At 30.9% G+C, this 14,474-nt stretch overlaps 1 protein-coding gene across 1 annotated transcript in view; it reads right to left on the bottom strand.

Annotated features, from left to right (window-relative positions):
• Window positions 1-5,724: 5,724 nt before the first annotated feature.
• Window positions 5,725-14,474, bottom strand: part of LOC134727959 (protein HIRA-like) — a 58,990-nt gene continuing 50,240 nt past the window's right edge. The window contains exons 21-27 of the mRNA XM_063592357.1: window positions 12,664-12,825; window positions 11,882-11,940; window positions 11,095-11,197; window positions 10,130-10,249; window positions 9,294-9,457; window positions 8,287-8,378; window positions 5,725-6,095 (exon numbers count right to left, since the gene is read on the bottom strand). Coding sequence (XP_063448427.1) covers window positions 5,982-6,095; window positions 8,287-8,378; window positions 9,294-9,457; window positions 10,130-10,249; window positions 11,095-11,197; window positions 11,882-11,940; window positions 12,664-12,825 — 814 coding nt within the window. The 3' untranslated portion in view covers window positions 5,725-5,981. The remainder of the gene's footprint in view (window positions 6,096-8,286; window positions 8,379-9,293; window positions 9,458-10,129; window positions 10,250-11,094; window positions 11,198-11,881; window positions 11,941-12,663; window positions 12,826-14,474) is intronic.

Here is a 14,474-nt window from a genome sequence, read left to right as displayed (position 1 = left end):
TTGTTTTTGTCTTAGCACACAATTATTCTCTGTTGTTTTTGTCTTAGCACACAATTATTCTCTAATGTTACATTATAGCACACAATTATTCTCTAATGTTACATTATAGCACACAATTATTCTCTAATGTTACATTATAGCACACTATTATTCTCTAATGTTGATATTTTAGCACACTATAATACTCTATTGTTGATATTTTAGCAGACTATAATACTCTATTGCTGATATTTTAGCAGACTATTATTCTCTATTGTTGATATTTTAGCAGACTATTATTCTCTATTGTTGATATTTTAGCAGACTATTATTCTCTATTGTTGATATTTTAGCAGACTATTATTCTCTATTGTTGATATTTTAGCAGACTATTATTCTCTATTGTTGATATTTTAGCAGACTATTATACTCTATTGTTGATATTTTATCAGACTATTATTCTCTATTGTTGATATTTTATCAGACTATTATTCTCTATTGTTGATATTTTAGCAGACTATTATACTCTATTGTTGATATTTTAGCAGACTATTATACTCTATTGTTGATATTTTAGCAGACTATTATACTCTATTGTTGATATTTTAGCAGACTATTATTCTCTATTGTTGATATTTTAGCAGACTATTATACTCTATTGTTGATATTTTAGCAGACTATTATACTCTATTGTTGATATTTTATCAGACTATTATTCTCTATTGTTGATATTTTAGCAGACTATTATACTCTATTGCTGATATTTTAGCAGACTATTATACTCTATTGTTGATATTTAAGCAGACTATTATACTCTATTGTTGATATTTTATCAGACTATTATACTCTATTGTTGATATTTTAGCAGACTATTATTCTCTATTGCTGATATTTTAGCAGACTATTATACTCTATTGTTGATATTTAAGCAGACTATTATACTCTATTGTTGATATTTTATCAGACTATTATTCTCTATTTTTGATATTTTAGCAGACTATTATACTCTATTGTTGATATTTTAGCAGACTATTATACTCTATTGTTGATATTTTAGCAGACTATTATTCTCTATTGTTGATATTTTAGCAGACTATTATTCTCTATTGTTGATATTTAAGCAGACTATTATTCTCTATTGTTGATATTTTAGCAGACTATTATACTCTATTGTTGATATTTTAGCAGACTATTATTCTCTATTGTTGATATTTTATCAGACTATTATTCTCTATTTTTGATATTTTAGCAGACTATTATACTCTATTGTTGATATTTTAGCAGACTATTATTCTCTATTGTTGATATTTTATCAGACTATTATTCTCTATTTTTGATATTTTAGCAGACTATTATACTCTATTGTTGATATTTTAGCAGACTATTATACTCTATTGTTGATATTTTAGCAGACTATTATTCTCTATTGTTGATATTTTAGCAGACTATTATACTCTATTGTTGATATTTTAGCAGACTATTATTCTCTATTGTTGATATTTTAGCAGACTATTATACTCTATTGTTGATATTTTAGCAGACTATTATACTCTATTGTTGATATTTTATCAGACTATTATTCTCTATTGTTGATATTTTAGCAGACTATTATACTCTATTGTTGATATTTAAGCAGACTATTATTCTCTATTGTTGATATTTTAGCAGACTATTATTCTCTATTGTTGATATTTTATCAGACTATTATTCTCTATTGTTGATATTTAAGCAGACTATTATTCTCTATTGTTGATATTTTAGCAGACTATTATACTCTATTGCTGATATTTTAGCAGACTATTATTCTCTATTGTTGATATTTTAGCAGACTATTATTCTCTATTGTTGATATTTTATCAGACTATTATTCTCTATTGTTGATATTTTAGCAGACTATTATACTCTATTGTTGATATTTTAGCAGACTATTATTCTCTATTGTTGATATTTTAGCAGACTATTATTCTCTATTGTTGATATTTTAGCAGACTATTATTCTCTATTGTTGATATTTTAGCAGACTATTATACTCTATTGTTGATATTTTAGCAGACTATTATTCTCTATTGTTGATATTTTAGCAGACTATTATTCTCTATTGTTGATATTTTAGCAGACTATTATACTCTATTGTTGATATTTTAGCAGACTATTATTCTCTATTGTTGATATTTAAGCAGACTATTATACTCTATTGTTGATATTTTATCAGACTATTATACTCTATTGTTGATATTTTAGCAGACTATTATACTCTATTGTTGATATTTTAGCAGACTATTATACTCTTTTGTTGATATTTTAGCACACTATTATACCCTTTGTGATCCCCAATTTTTTCTCTCTTAGAAAATTGACTATTTCTGAAATTTTGAGTGGGAAAAAAATCCTTGTATGACTGTTAGTTTCTAATTACATCAGATCTTGAACTGAATAATTATTTCAACTGATTTAAATTATCTACATTGAATTGTCATATACAGCAAGGATTTGTATAGTATAGTCACTATACAAATCCTTGTATACAGTATGTTTTTCCTTCTTCACCAGTCATGACTTATAACTAGCAGCATGGCAGGTGTCTTGCAGGAACTTATCATCCTTTCGTATTACCAGTGTTAACCTCTAGGTTTCTCAGATTTGAGCTGTTCATTGAAGTGTGGCTATATAAGTTTTTTGTGTTATAGGGTGCAATCAACAGTTTTTTTCTATGACGTCACATTTTGAGGGACCATGCATAATTGACCCTTAGTGGTGGACATATTAATAAAGATACTTGTATAAAACTAGATATCACTGGAATCAGAATGTTCTCTAGTTTATAATGTTTATAGCTGTTTTAATTGAAAGCTAATTAACTAATTTTTACAATCAAACACAAAAAACATGATACTTTTGCACCAATTGAGTAAATAAACAGGGGTTTCCCTCCATGGTTATTTTTAGTCGGGAATAACCCCTAGTTTTTTTATACGAAACTGTTTATAGCACCCATATGTTGGTTGTCTCTGTCCTTTTTTTGGGAGTCTCATTTTCGTACTTTTGTCCTTTTTGTACTTTGTATATACATTTTGTAAATGAGATGTGGAATGAGTGCCAATGACACAATTCTCATTCTATGTATTTAAAAGTTAACAATTGCAGTTAAGTACGGCTTTCAACAGAAGGCTTTGACCCAGATCAAACAACAAGCTATAAAAGACCCTGTAAATAATTCAAACCAATGTTCTAATCTATATAGGAAGGAAAAAATACCTATGAATCACACCAACAAAATTACACAAATACTTTTCTGGATGCTGGAAGCGGGAATATCAAAATAGATAAATTAATATTTATTTTAGAAAAAATATGTGCAGGCATGTCTAACAAGGAATTAAATTTGTGTGGCCTTATGACATTTATATATAAACATTTCACCAAGTGACCAAGGTTTCATAAAAAAATATTCAAAGCATTTTTTAGTTATAGTCAGAAAACTGGAAAATCCCAGTTTTTTTATGAATAAAATTCCAAAACTCGAAAAACCTAATTTCTAAAAAATTTGTAAGGAACCCAGTGTCTCGCCTACTTTTGTTGTTAATTGAAGGCTCAACAAAAAATAAGGAAAAACAATCAATAAAAGTATTCCTCTTGATAATAACTTTTGATTGTAACAAGCTTCTGTCCAAGTTTGGTAAAAATCCAGGATAGTTTATGAATCTGATAAATGTTTAAAAACTTTAAACTATAACTGCATGTAATGTTAATTGAAGTCCATTTAGTCCATTTCTAAGTAAAATACAAATATACAGGTACCAAATTTAAACAAAATTTTCTTCAAGATCAGGGTTGGCAAAAACCCGGGTTTTATGAGTATTGCCCAGCCCAGGGGGAAATACTGGGAATACCCGGGTTTTACTGGGTTTTAGTGGGTAATACTGGGCAATACTGGGTAATATAAAATACTTGTCTGAATTTTAAAGAGGATTCAGTGATAAACATAAATGTAATACATTTATTAAGCTATTTATTCCCTATTTTGTTTGTTTAGCATTTGTCTAGATGGGCAAACTGTAAATATAAAGCAAAATTTTTGTTTTTTTTCAAATAAAATATAACTCCTATTAAGAATTAACAATTACTTGTAAGAAAATTTACATTTAAGTAAAGTCACTAATTAATTAGTAATTATTCAGATTAGAACACAGATTTGTTCATGTAACAATAATCAGCCCTTATAATTCTATAAGTTTTATTGGCATGACCCCTTAGGGTGTTTATTTAGCAATATGAATGTATGACAAATAAAATAAACAAGTCACTTAAACACTGCAATAAAATGCATGTTTCAAGGTTTGGTTTATTAAAACAATCCTTGGTAATTAAAAAGGTATCTTTAAATGTACAAATCTTCTGTTCTGCCTACATGTAGAATTAATAGAGAAGAGAATGAAATTGACATTTCAATCTTCTAGAAATGACTTTCAATGGTTATCTGTATAAAAAGTATATATTTAGCTGTTATACTATGAAACTGTACCAAGTCTTCTCACAAACATGTTTAACCCCGCCACATTTTTGCGCCTGTCCCAAGTCAGGAGCCTCTGGCCTTTGTTAGTCTTGTATTATTTCTATATTAGTTTCTTGTGTACAATTTGGAAATTAGTATGGCGTTCATTATCACTGAACTAGTATATATTTGTTTAGGGGCCAGCTGAAGGACGCCTCCGGGTGCGGGAATTTCTTGCTACATTGAAGACCTGTTGGTGACCTTCTGCTGTTGTTTTTTATTTGGTCGGGTTGTTGTCTCTTTGACACATTCCCCATTTCCATTCTCAATTTTATTTACTATTTAGTGTTAAAATAAGCCCAGAAAATCATATTGCCCAGTATTGCCCACTATTACCAATTTCTGGGAATATTGCCCAACCCGGGACCGGGTTTTCCCGGGCGGGTAATACTTTGCCAACCCTGATTTGGTGAGCACTGTTTGTCGACAGGGTAAGGGCATCCTGATGTGCATGCATGCTAGAAGTCCTGTTAATTTATGTATCATTGTCATTTTGCTTTATAGTGTCTTTAATTTGTTACCTACAACATCAGACTCAGACTACCTTTTAACTGAGTTTTACTGTGCTTATTGCTATGTGTTTCTTTATTCTACCTTGGCTAAGGGTATAGGGGAGTTGAGATCTCACATAACATGTTTAACTCAGTCACATTTTTGCGCCTGTCCCAGGTTAGGAGCCTTTGGCCTTCGTAAGTCTTGTATACTTTTAAATTTAAGTTCATTTCTTTGTTTTAGAGTTTAGTGTGGCGTCCATTTTTAGTGAACTAGTACAAAATTTTATTTAGAAGCAAGCTGAGGACCACCTCAAAGTATGGGATTTTCTCGTTGTGTTGAAGACTCATTGGTGGACTTTGGCTGTTGACTGCTCTTTATCCCCATTTCCATTCTCAATTTTTATTATTCACCAATGTAAATAAGTAATAGGATGCATTTGGTAAATTAACACTGCATAAGATTATTCTGAGATCTACAGCTCAAGCCCATTCATCACAAGAACATGCCTTTTGTATAAAAGAGACACAACCTAATAGTATCAACAGCCAATTTGTGATGGTAAAAGTAAAGATTTTCAAGTGTCAACTACAGTTTATAACTGTGCTGGAGCACTTTTCATTATGACTCAATACTGATTTCAGTTAGTGACACATTTCACCTATTAATATTATTTCAAACACTTTATATAAATTCAAACACTAACTTAAATGGTTTTTATTTTGAAAGTGTAGCACTTCTGAATTTTTTAGTTTTGTCATTCTATAATGACACAAAATAGCACTATAACAACACTGAATCACCCATCCTCCAATTTCGTGAAACTATGATTACCATGGCAATGGTTTCTGTTCAACAGCTGTTCTGATTGGCATGTCATTTTTCCGTATTTGTTTTGACCTTGTCCAAATAAGGTTAAATTTGATCCATGATTCCCCAATCACTACCAGTATATTGGTCATTTTTCAATTGTCTCCAATTGTTCCTGGTATTCCGTGAAAAGTCTTTGAAGTTGTAGATTTGAACCAATGTTTGGTAAAATTCCATGAAGTAGTTCTCTCTTTTTCATACCCTTTAAAATGATAAAAATAAAATAAACATAAGTCATAATAAAGCTTCCTCAATAAAAGATTGGGAAAGCATGTAAAATGTAATATTTACACAAAATCCTCCATATCTTTCAAATTTGGATTAAAAGTTCTGCATATTTTAGCAGAGCACCCAATCAGGTTTTTGTAAAATAAATATTCAGACTTTTTATTGAGCCCATTGGTATTTCTGACAAATCAACCTGTACTGTTCTGAATGTAACCCTTTCCCTATTACATTTATAAGTTTATCTATTGAAAAATGATATTACATAGAACAAATCCCCTTTGACCAAATATCTGTTTTTCATTGGAATTTATCAAGTTTGTCAAATGACACTAAGACAGCGAGCTTTTCAATCTGAACATAATTATGTTTGACATTTTGTTTCAATATCTACATCAATTGTTGGTAATTGTAGTTTTCTTTGTGAATCTATTTTTTTTAGAGATTAAAATTGTTTTGTACTGTTCATTTCTAGGGTTGCTGTTATCCTTTTTGCATTGTATTAAAATCTTGATGATAACGATAATGAGTGGCTGGTTAGCAGCTCAACGTCAAGCAGTAAATTATTAAAGAACCTTAGTGAGCAGGCTCACATACCCCACGTCCCCACATTGTCATTGGAGAAGTTAAATAAGTGTAAGAAAAAAAAATTGTATAAGAAAAATTAATTTCCTGCCAATATGCACATCTACATAGTATGTCCTTATTACCTACAAAATATCATGAAATTCTGTTGTGTGGTTTCAGAGGAGTTGCGATGAAAAACTGTTGCAGTAGTACATTGAAGTAAATAAGTTCAAAGGGGCGTAACTCCTAGAAAAAAAATTGAATCACAATTTGCTGTCGATATGCACAACTACATAGTATGTCCTTATTATCTGAAAAGGTTTCGTGAAATTCTGTTGTGTTGTTTGAGAGGAGTTGCGATGACAAACTGTTGCAGTAGTACATTAAAGTAAATAAGTTCAAAGGGGCGTAACTCCTAGAAAAAAAATTGAATCGCAATTTGCCGTTGATATGCACAACTACATAGTATGTCCTTATTATCTAAAAGATATCATGAAATTCTGTTGTGTGGTTTGAGAGGAGTTGCGATGAAAAACTGTTGCAGTAGTACATTGAAGTAAATAAGTTCATAGGGGCGTAACTCCTAGAAAAAAAATTGAATCGCAATTTGCTGTCGATATGCACAACTACATAGTATGTCCTTATTATCTGAAAAGGTTTCGTGAAATTCTGTTGTGTTGTTTGAGAGGAGTTGCGATGACAAACTGTTGCAGTAGTACATTAAAGTAAATAAGTTCAAAGGGGCGTAACTCCTAGAAAAAAAATTGAATCGCAATTTGCCGTTGATATGCACAACTACATAGTATGTCCTTATTATCTACAAAATATCATGAAATTCTGTTGTGTGGTTTCAGAGGAGTTGCGATGAAAAACTGTTGCAGTAGTACATTGAAGTAAATAAGTTCAAAGGGGCGTTACTCCTAGAAAAAAAATTGAATCGCAATTTGCCGTCGATATGCACAACTACATAGTATGTCCTTATTATCTGAAAAGGTTTCGTGAAATTCTGTTGTGTGGTTTGAGAGGAGTTGCGATGACAAACTGTTGCAGTAGTACATTGAAGTAAATAAGTTCAAAGGGGCGTAACTCCTAGAAAAAAATTGAATCGCAATTTCCTGTCGATATGCACAACTACATAGTATGTCCTTATAAATCTGAAAAGGTTTCGTGAAATTCTGTTGTTTGGTTTGAGAGGAGTTGCGATGACAAGAAACAGGACTGACGGACGGATGGACAGGTCAAAAACATTATACCCTCCGCAACTCGTTGCATGGGGTATAAATATGCATATTCATGACAAGAACATGCTAATGTGACATGAATATGATATGATTATTAACCCTGCCTAGTACGTGACTGACCTGCTTAGCCTGTTTTTAATCCCCAGGTTGTTTTAGCCTTGCTAAATTGGGATGCTTTATATTATTTTACTTGAAGTTAAATTATTTCAGCGGCACTAAAATTATTTTAAGGGTCTTGAACTAGTAGAATGTAGTAATTCCAAGATGATGACATTTTACTTGTTTACAGCATACGCACATAAGGAAGCTAAGTATGGATAAAATGTCCTCGATTTTGACTTTAATATAACTGTAACTTACCAGGATGTATGAGTCCCAGGATGATGAACCTATTGATTTGTACACTGGTCCTAATAAATCATCACATACTTCCCGTATTTTTGTTTCCAAACCTGCAATTATCAATACCGTGTCATATAAAGAGCTCTATATTTTCACAAATGTACACAGCTACTTTTGCATAGGCACTATTTCTGTACTAAAAAAATGCAGTACTGGAAATTTACTTTTAATATTTAGTACTATTTTTTTACTTTAAAACTATTGTAATATTTAGATACTTGTATTTTACAGTACTTGATTTGTACTAAATATTTTGGTACAGAAATATTACAATATTCCAGGTTTGAAAATTATAACTTTAAGAGATTTAAAAATAGAAAAACTTTCAAAATGCTGAAAATGTAACGGTAGTAACCAAAAATCTGTAGTACCTAAATTTCAAGTACAAGTGTACTGTAAAATACAGGTACCTAAATATTACAATAATTTTAGAGCAACAAAATAGTACTGAATATTAAAAGTAGTTTTTCAGTACTACAATTTTTTAGTACAGAAATAGTACCTATGCAGAAGTAGCTGTGTAAGAGACCATACTATTTAACATCACATTCTAGTAGGGAGTGTTATTATCAGATGTATGTCAGTCAATTTTGTTTGTTTCATTGGTTGATTTGTTGTTTGGTATGGAATTACTCATTTAAACATATGTTATCATTTTCATTTGATGTACATATTATAAAAACACTGACATTTTTGTGAAATTGCATCAGTAACAATGATTAAGTCACATAATATTGCATTCCCCTAATTTCTATGGAAATTGAACAAAACCACTTTATTAACAAAGTTAAAGATTTTTGTTAAAAAAATATTCTCAACAAATTTTCTTTGCAGTTGAGTATACAATCTTATCTGTATAATTTCTTTGTCGAAATTTTTACTCTAGTCTTGATTTCCTTTTTCTTTTTTCAAATTAGTAATACACCAAAGGTAAACTACAATCAATGTTTCTAAGGTATATTTACCTTCTTTTGCTAAATATCTGACATAGGTCTGTAACCAGAATTTGTACTCTGACCCTGACTGTAATGATAGACTAGCTGCCATCTGACTTTCTAAATGGTTAATAGTGGTCACCTGCTGCAGGCTCTGGTCAACACTGAAAATTCTACCTCCCTGCATACCCAATCTGAAAGGAGAGGCAAAATATTATGATGATATACTAGGGTCAACATTGAAAATTCTACCTCTGTACACTCACAGTTCTAAAGGAGAGGTAAAATATTACAAGGGTATACCAGGGACCAACACTGAAAAATTCAACCTCCCTGCAATTCAAGACTTGAAGGAGACAAAAATATATGTAGAATGAATGTCTTATAACTTCACCTTTAAACTGAATAACCTGTAAAAATGGATTTAGAAGAACATTGCAATTCCTACTAAAACTTATTCAAGTAAAATGAGTGATCCATTTCATGTAATGCTGGAACAGGTTTGCAGGTCATTTTTTTCTTTTTCAAATACATAAGAAATTGTAAACAAGAATGTGTATAGTTCACTGATGCCCCATCGCACTATAATTTTCTATGTTCAGTTGGGTCAAAACTCTAATTTTCTAAAATTAGAAAGACCATATCATGATGGGATCTCAACTTCATCAAAAATTATCTTAACCAAAAACTTTAACTTGGAGTGGGACAGATGGAAAAAAAACAAACGGCCAAAGGACGAAAAAGCAGAGACTTGAAAACATAATGACCATAAATTGGGCATAAAAATCAGAGCAGAATCAACCATACTTATTAATAAGTTATGCTAAAGATACCAGCAGCCTTGGTTTGTTTTTTATTACTCTTACCTATTGGTGGATGAAGCTAAGGAGGCAAGCGGCCCTGGTTTGTCTACCAACACTGGAGGTGTACAACTATGGTGATCAGAACTGTGGTGTATGACATCTTGTTTATCATACAATAGAATCCTATAGGAGAATAAACAAAAATGTAAAATGAAAATGAATTAAATATCATAAACATAAAGCTATAGAGTTATATTCATGAAACTTCTCTAAAGCGAACCTGGCAATATTTAAAAAAAAAAGCTGTGTTGAAGACCAATTGGAGGGCTTTTAGCTGTTTTCTGTCCTTTGGTCAGGTTGTTTTCTCTTTGACATTACCCATTTTAGTTCTAAATTTTATTATTCTGCGACATCCGGGATAGGGGGGTATTTTTGCGGGTCTCAAATTTTTGCTTATTTTCACAGATAGAACAAAACCGCCAAAATACATTCCACTAATTTAAAATAGCACATGCAAAGGTACTGATAAAAGTTTTGAATCCCCCAAAGTATTTCATATACCTTATTCAATGAAAATCACCAAATGTTACCCCCGTGAAAATAACCCACTTTAAGGTAACAAACTAACATATCTGTATTTTATTTTATTTTAAAAGCTACATACCATCAGCCATTGGGTACATGATTTATGTTTAGACACAATCAAGAGATGATTAGGTATTGGACTTGTTTGACTCAATAGTTGAGTAAAGCAGATTCAATTAATTGTACAGCTAAACAGCAGATGACATCTAATGAGTTGTTATAGGACTGACATTTAACTCATTTGTGGATGTTCTGAGAATGAGTACAAGTGGAAATTTACTCACTGGAAGAGATCAGATGAAGTGTGTGTAAGATTTACGAGATTAATTGACTCACCAGCAACTGAGATGAGGTAAGTATATATAAAATTTACGAGTTTATTGTCTCACCAGCAGCCAAGATCACATGAGTATATATAAAATTTACAAGATTAATTGACTCACCAGCAGCCGAGTTCAGATGAGTATGTGTAGGATTTATGAGTAGATATGGAAACTGTTGGTGCTCCATCAGCAGTAACAAATGCCCTTACTATATGGTCATCTCCTGTCAAAATATAAAGTCAGATTCATTAAGAATGTATGTAGATATAACTAAATTATGTATAAACACTTTCTTTTTAAATAGAAACTTTGTAATTCTTGTTTGAGATTAATTTTCTTTCAATAGAAGTGTTGCAATTCATAATGCAAGAGAGCAAAAGAGCAATAAATTAATTAGAACCTCTTTAGCTTACAATAGTCATGAAATAAATGTAAATAATGGATGCAGATGGACTTCAACCTTTACAATACAAGTTATAATATAGAAACAGAAAAAGCTTGATCTGATATGTTACTCGATTGAATTTAAACCTTAGATAAGTGACATGTTATGCCTGGTCCCTTTTATTGAGCTTTGATCACAAAATCATTTTGTGTACTGTGCTACAAGATAAAACTTAAAAAATGGTGGTTAACTGACAATGTTGACAGTGTTTGGTCACCTAGTTACATAAAGCTTTGCCTAATAATTTTTTTTTAAAATTCAGATCTTTATTGCTTTGAAAGGCCTCTTTCAATAGGAGGAGCCAGACAGAGATTAATTAAGAGTATAATTTAATTTGCAAATTGTATTAAATATTGAGGACTAAATCTTATAAAGGGGCAGCAAAACCTCTATTTCAAATAGGAGCTTTTATTAAGATAGGACAGAAGATTTTGTACTAGTAAGTTAAGACTGCAAACCTACCTGACATGACAGTCATAAGAGATTCGTTTCTTATCACAGCTTTACTTTTCTGTACATTCCTGAAATAAAACAGGTGTATAGAAATAAAAATCAATCCAAGAACGGCTTGTTTGAATAAAATTGAGAATGGAAATGGGGAATGTGTCAAAGTTACAAAAACTCGACCAAAAAAGAAGTTAGTTTTGAATACTTTGTATTCATTATTAATCTTTGAACAAAAATTTTCATGAATTCCATGGGTGTAGGTGAATCAAAAAGATTTTCAACTAGGCTCAATTTTCCTTATGCTTGTATAATTGTATGCTGCTTTAAAACTAGGTTTAATCCAAAATTTTCTACATTTGAAAATGCCTGTACCAAGTCAGGTATATGACAGTTCTTGTCCATTCGTTTTTTATGTGTTTTGTTATTTGATTTTGTCATGTGATTATGGACTTTCCGAATTGATTTTCCTCTAAGTTCAGTATTTTTGTGATTTTACTTTTTAAGCTTTGGCAAAAACACAAAATACTAAATTCACAAAATTTTATGTTTTTCCTAAATTCCAAAAATATTGATACCCAAAATATCAAAAGAAGTTCACAGTCTTAAAAACAAATTCAAATAGCAGTTAAAAGAGGTTATCATAACATGTAACATAATAATCTAATCTTTTGTGCCTTACTATACAAAAAAAATCCTTTTTGCGTGATTACCATTAAAAACTGTGAAGAAAATTCAAATAACAGTCAAAAGAGGTTATCATAACATGAATCATAATAAACTTATCTTTTGTGCCTTACCATACAAAAAGATTTCCTTTTTGTGTGATTGCCATTAAATACTGTCTACAGCTGGTTAGTCGAGACACCGGAGAATTTAGCATTAAACTTGGAAGCACTTTTCTGCCCGTATTAGAAAATATGTGTATCGATGAATCTTCACATGCTGTACATGTCAGAAACCTGTCAAAGAAAAACGGAAATTCATATGTTGCAGGTACTATACAAATAAATAAGGGCATTCAAGAACAGATTGTAAAGTAATTTTTTGTTCACATAATTCTGCCAAAAAACACTGTTCAATACTATTTCAAACAAGAGGCTCTCAAGAGCCTGAATCGCTCACCTTAATTTTTTTGGTTAAATCTCTCATAAATGATTATTTTGGCTTTTCAATTTATTTAAATGTTCTTTGAACAATCCTATTTTCTTCAAAAGCAAAAAGAAAATCATTTTCTCCTATGTTCTAGTTTAGCCATAGGAGCTATGTTTCTTGACATACAAGGAAATGAAATATAAAATTTATACTAGATACTCTGAAACTCATTTAGCCTAAGTTTGGCTGAAATTGATACAGCAGTTTCAAAGGAGAAGATTTTTTAGAGTAAGTCAACCATGTCAACATGATGAACAAATTGTAAAAAAAGTCTTTAAAGGGCAATAACTCCTTAAGGGGTCAATTGACAATTTTGGTCAAATTGACTTATTTGTAGATCTTACTTTGCTTAACATTTTTGCTATTAACAGTTTATCTGTATCTATAATAATATTCGAGATAATAACCAAAAACTGCAAAATTTCTTAAAAATCATCAATTCAGGGGCATTATACCTGAAAAACCAGTTACCCAATTCGGCTGAAAATTTGAGGACTGGTAGACCTTGACCTAATAAATACTTTAACTTCTTGTCTTATTTGCTCTAAATGCTGGAGTTTTTTGAGATATAAGCCAAAAACTGCATTTTACCCTGTGTTCTATTTTTACGAAATAAAAAATAAAGCACAAACTTTATTTTATACACCCTACTGATCATTCAGTTGAAGTTTGGTTGAATTTGGTTGAGTAGTTTTAGAGGAGAAGATTTTTTTAAATTAGCAAATATGATGAACAAATTGTGAAAAATTGTCATTAAAGGACAATAACCCCTTTTGGGGTCAATCGACAATTTTGGTCATATTGACTTATTTGTAGATCTTACTTCGCTGATCATTTTTGCTGTTTACAGGTTATCTTTATCTATAATAATATTCAAGATAATGACCAAAAACTGCAAAATTTCCTTAAAATTACCAATTAAGTGGCAACAACCCAACAATGGGTTGTTTGATTCATCTGAAAATTTCAGGGCTGATAGATATTGACCTAATGAACATTTTAACCCCATGTCAGATTTGCTCTAAATGCTTTCGTTTTTGAGATATAATCCAAAAACTGCATTTGACCCCTATGTTCTATTTTAAGTAACAGTGGCCATGTTTTAAGACAGATCAAAAATCAAAGCACATACTTTGTGCAGGATAATCTAAGGAACAATCATGCTAAGTTTCATCCAAATCCATTCAGTAGTTTCAGAGGAGAAGATTTTTTAAAGTAAGCAAATATGATGAACAAATTGTGAAAAATTGTCATTAAAGGACAATAACCCCTTAAGGGGTCAATTTACAATTTTGGTCATATTAACTTATTTGTAGATCTTACTTTGCTGATCATTTTCGCTGTTTACAGTTTATCTTTATCTATAATAAAATTCAAGATAATGACCAAAAACTGCAAAATTTCCTTAAAATTACCAATTAAGTGGCAGCAACCCAACAATGGTTTGTTTGATTCA

Source organism: Mytilus trossulus, chromosome 8, assembly GCF_036588685.1.
Source record: "Mytilus trossulus isolate FHL-02 chromosome 8, PNRI_Mtr1.1.1.hap1, whole genome shotgun sequence".
NCBI lineage: Eukaryota > Metazoa > Mollusca > Bivalvia > Mytilida > Mytilidae > Mytilus > Mytilus trossulus.
This window is presented reverse-complemented; position numbering and strand designations above follow the sequence as displayed.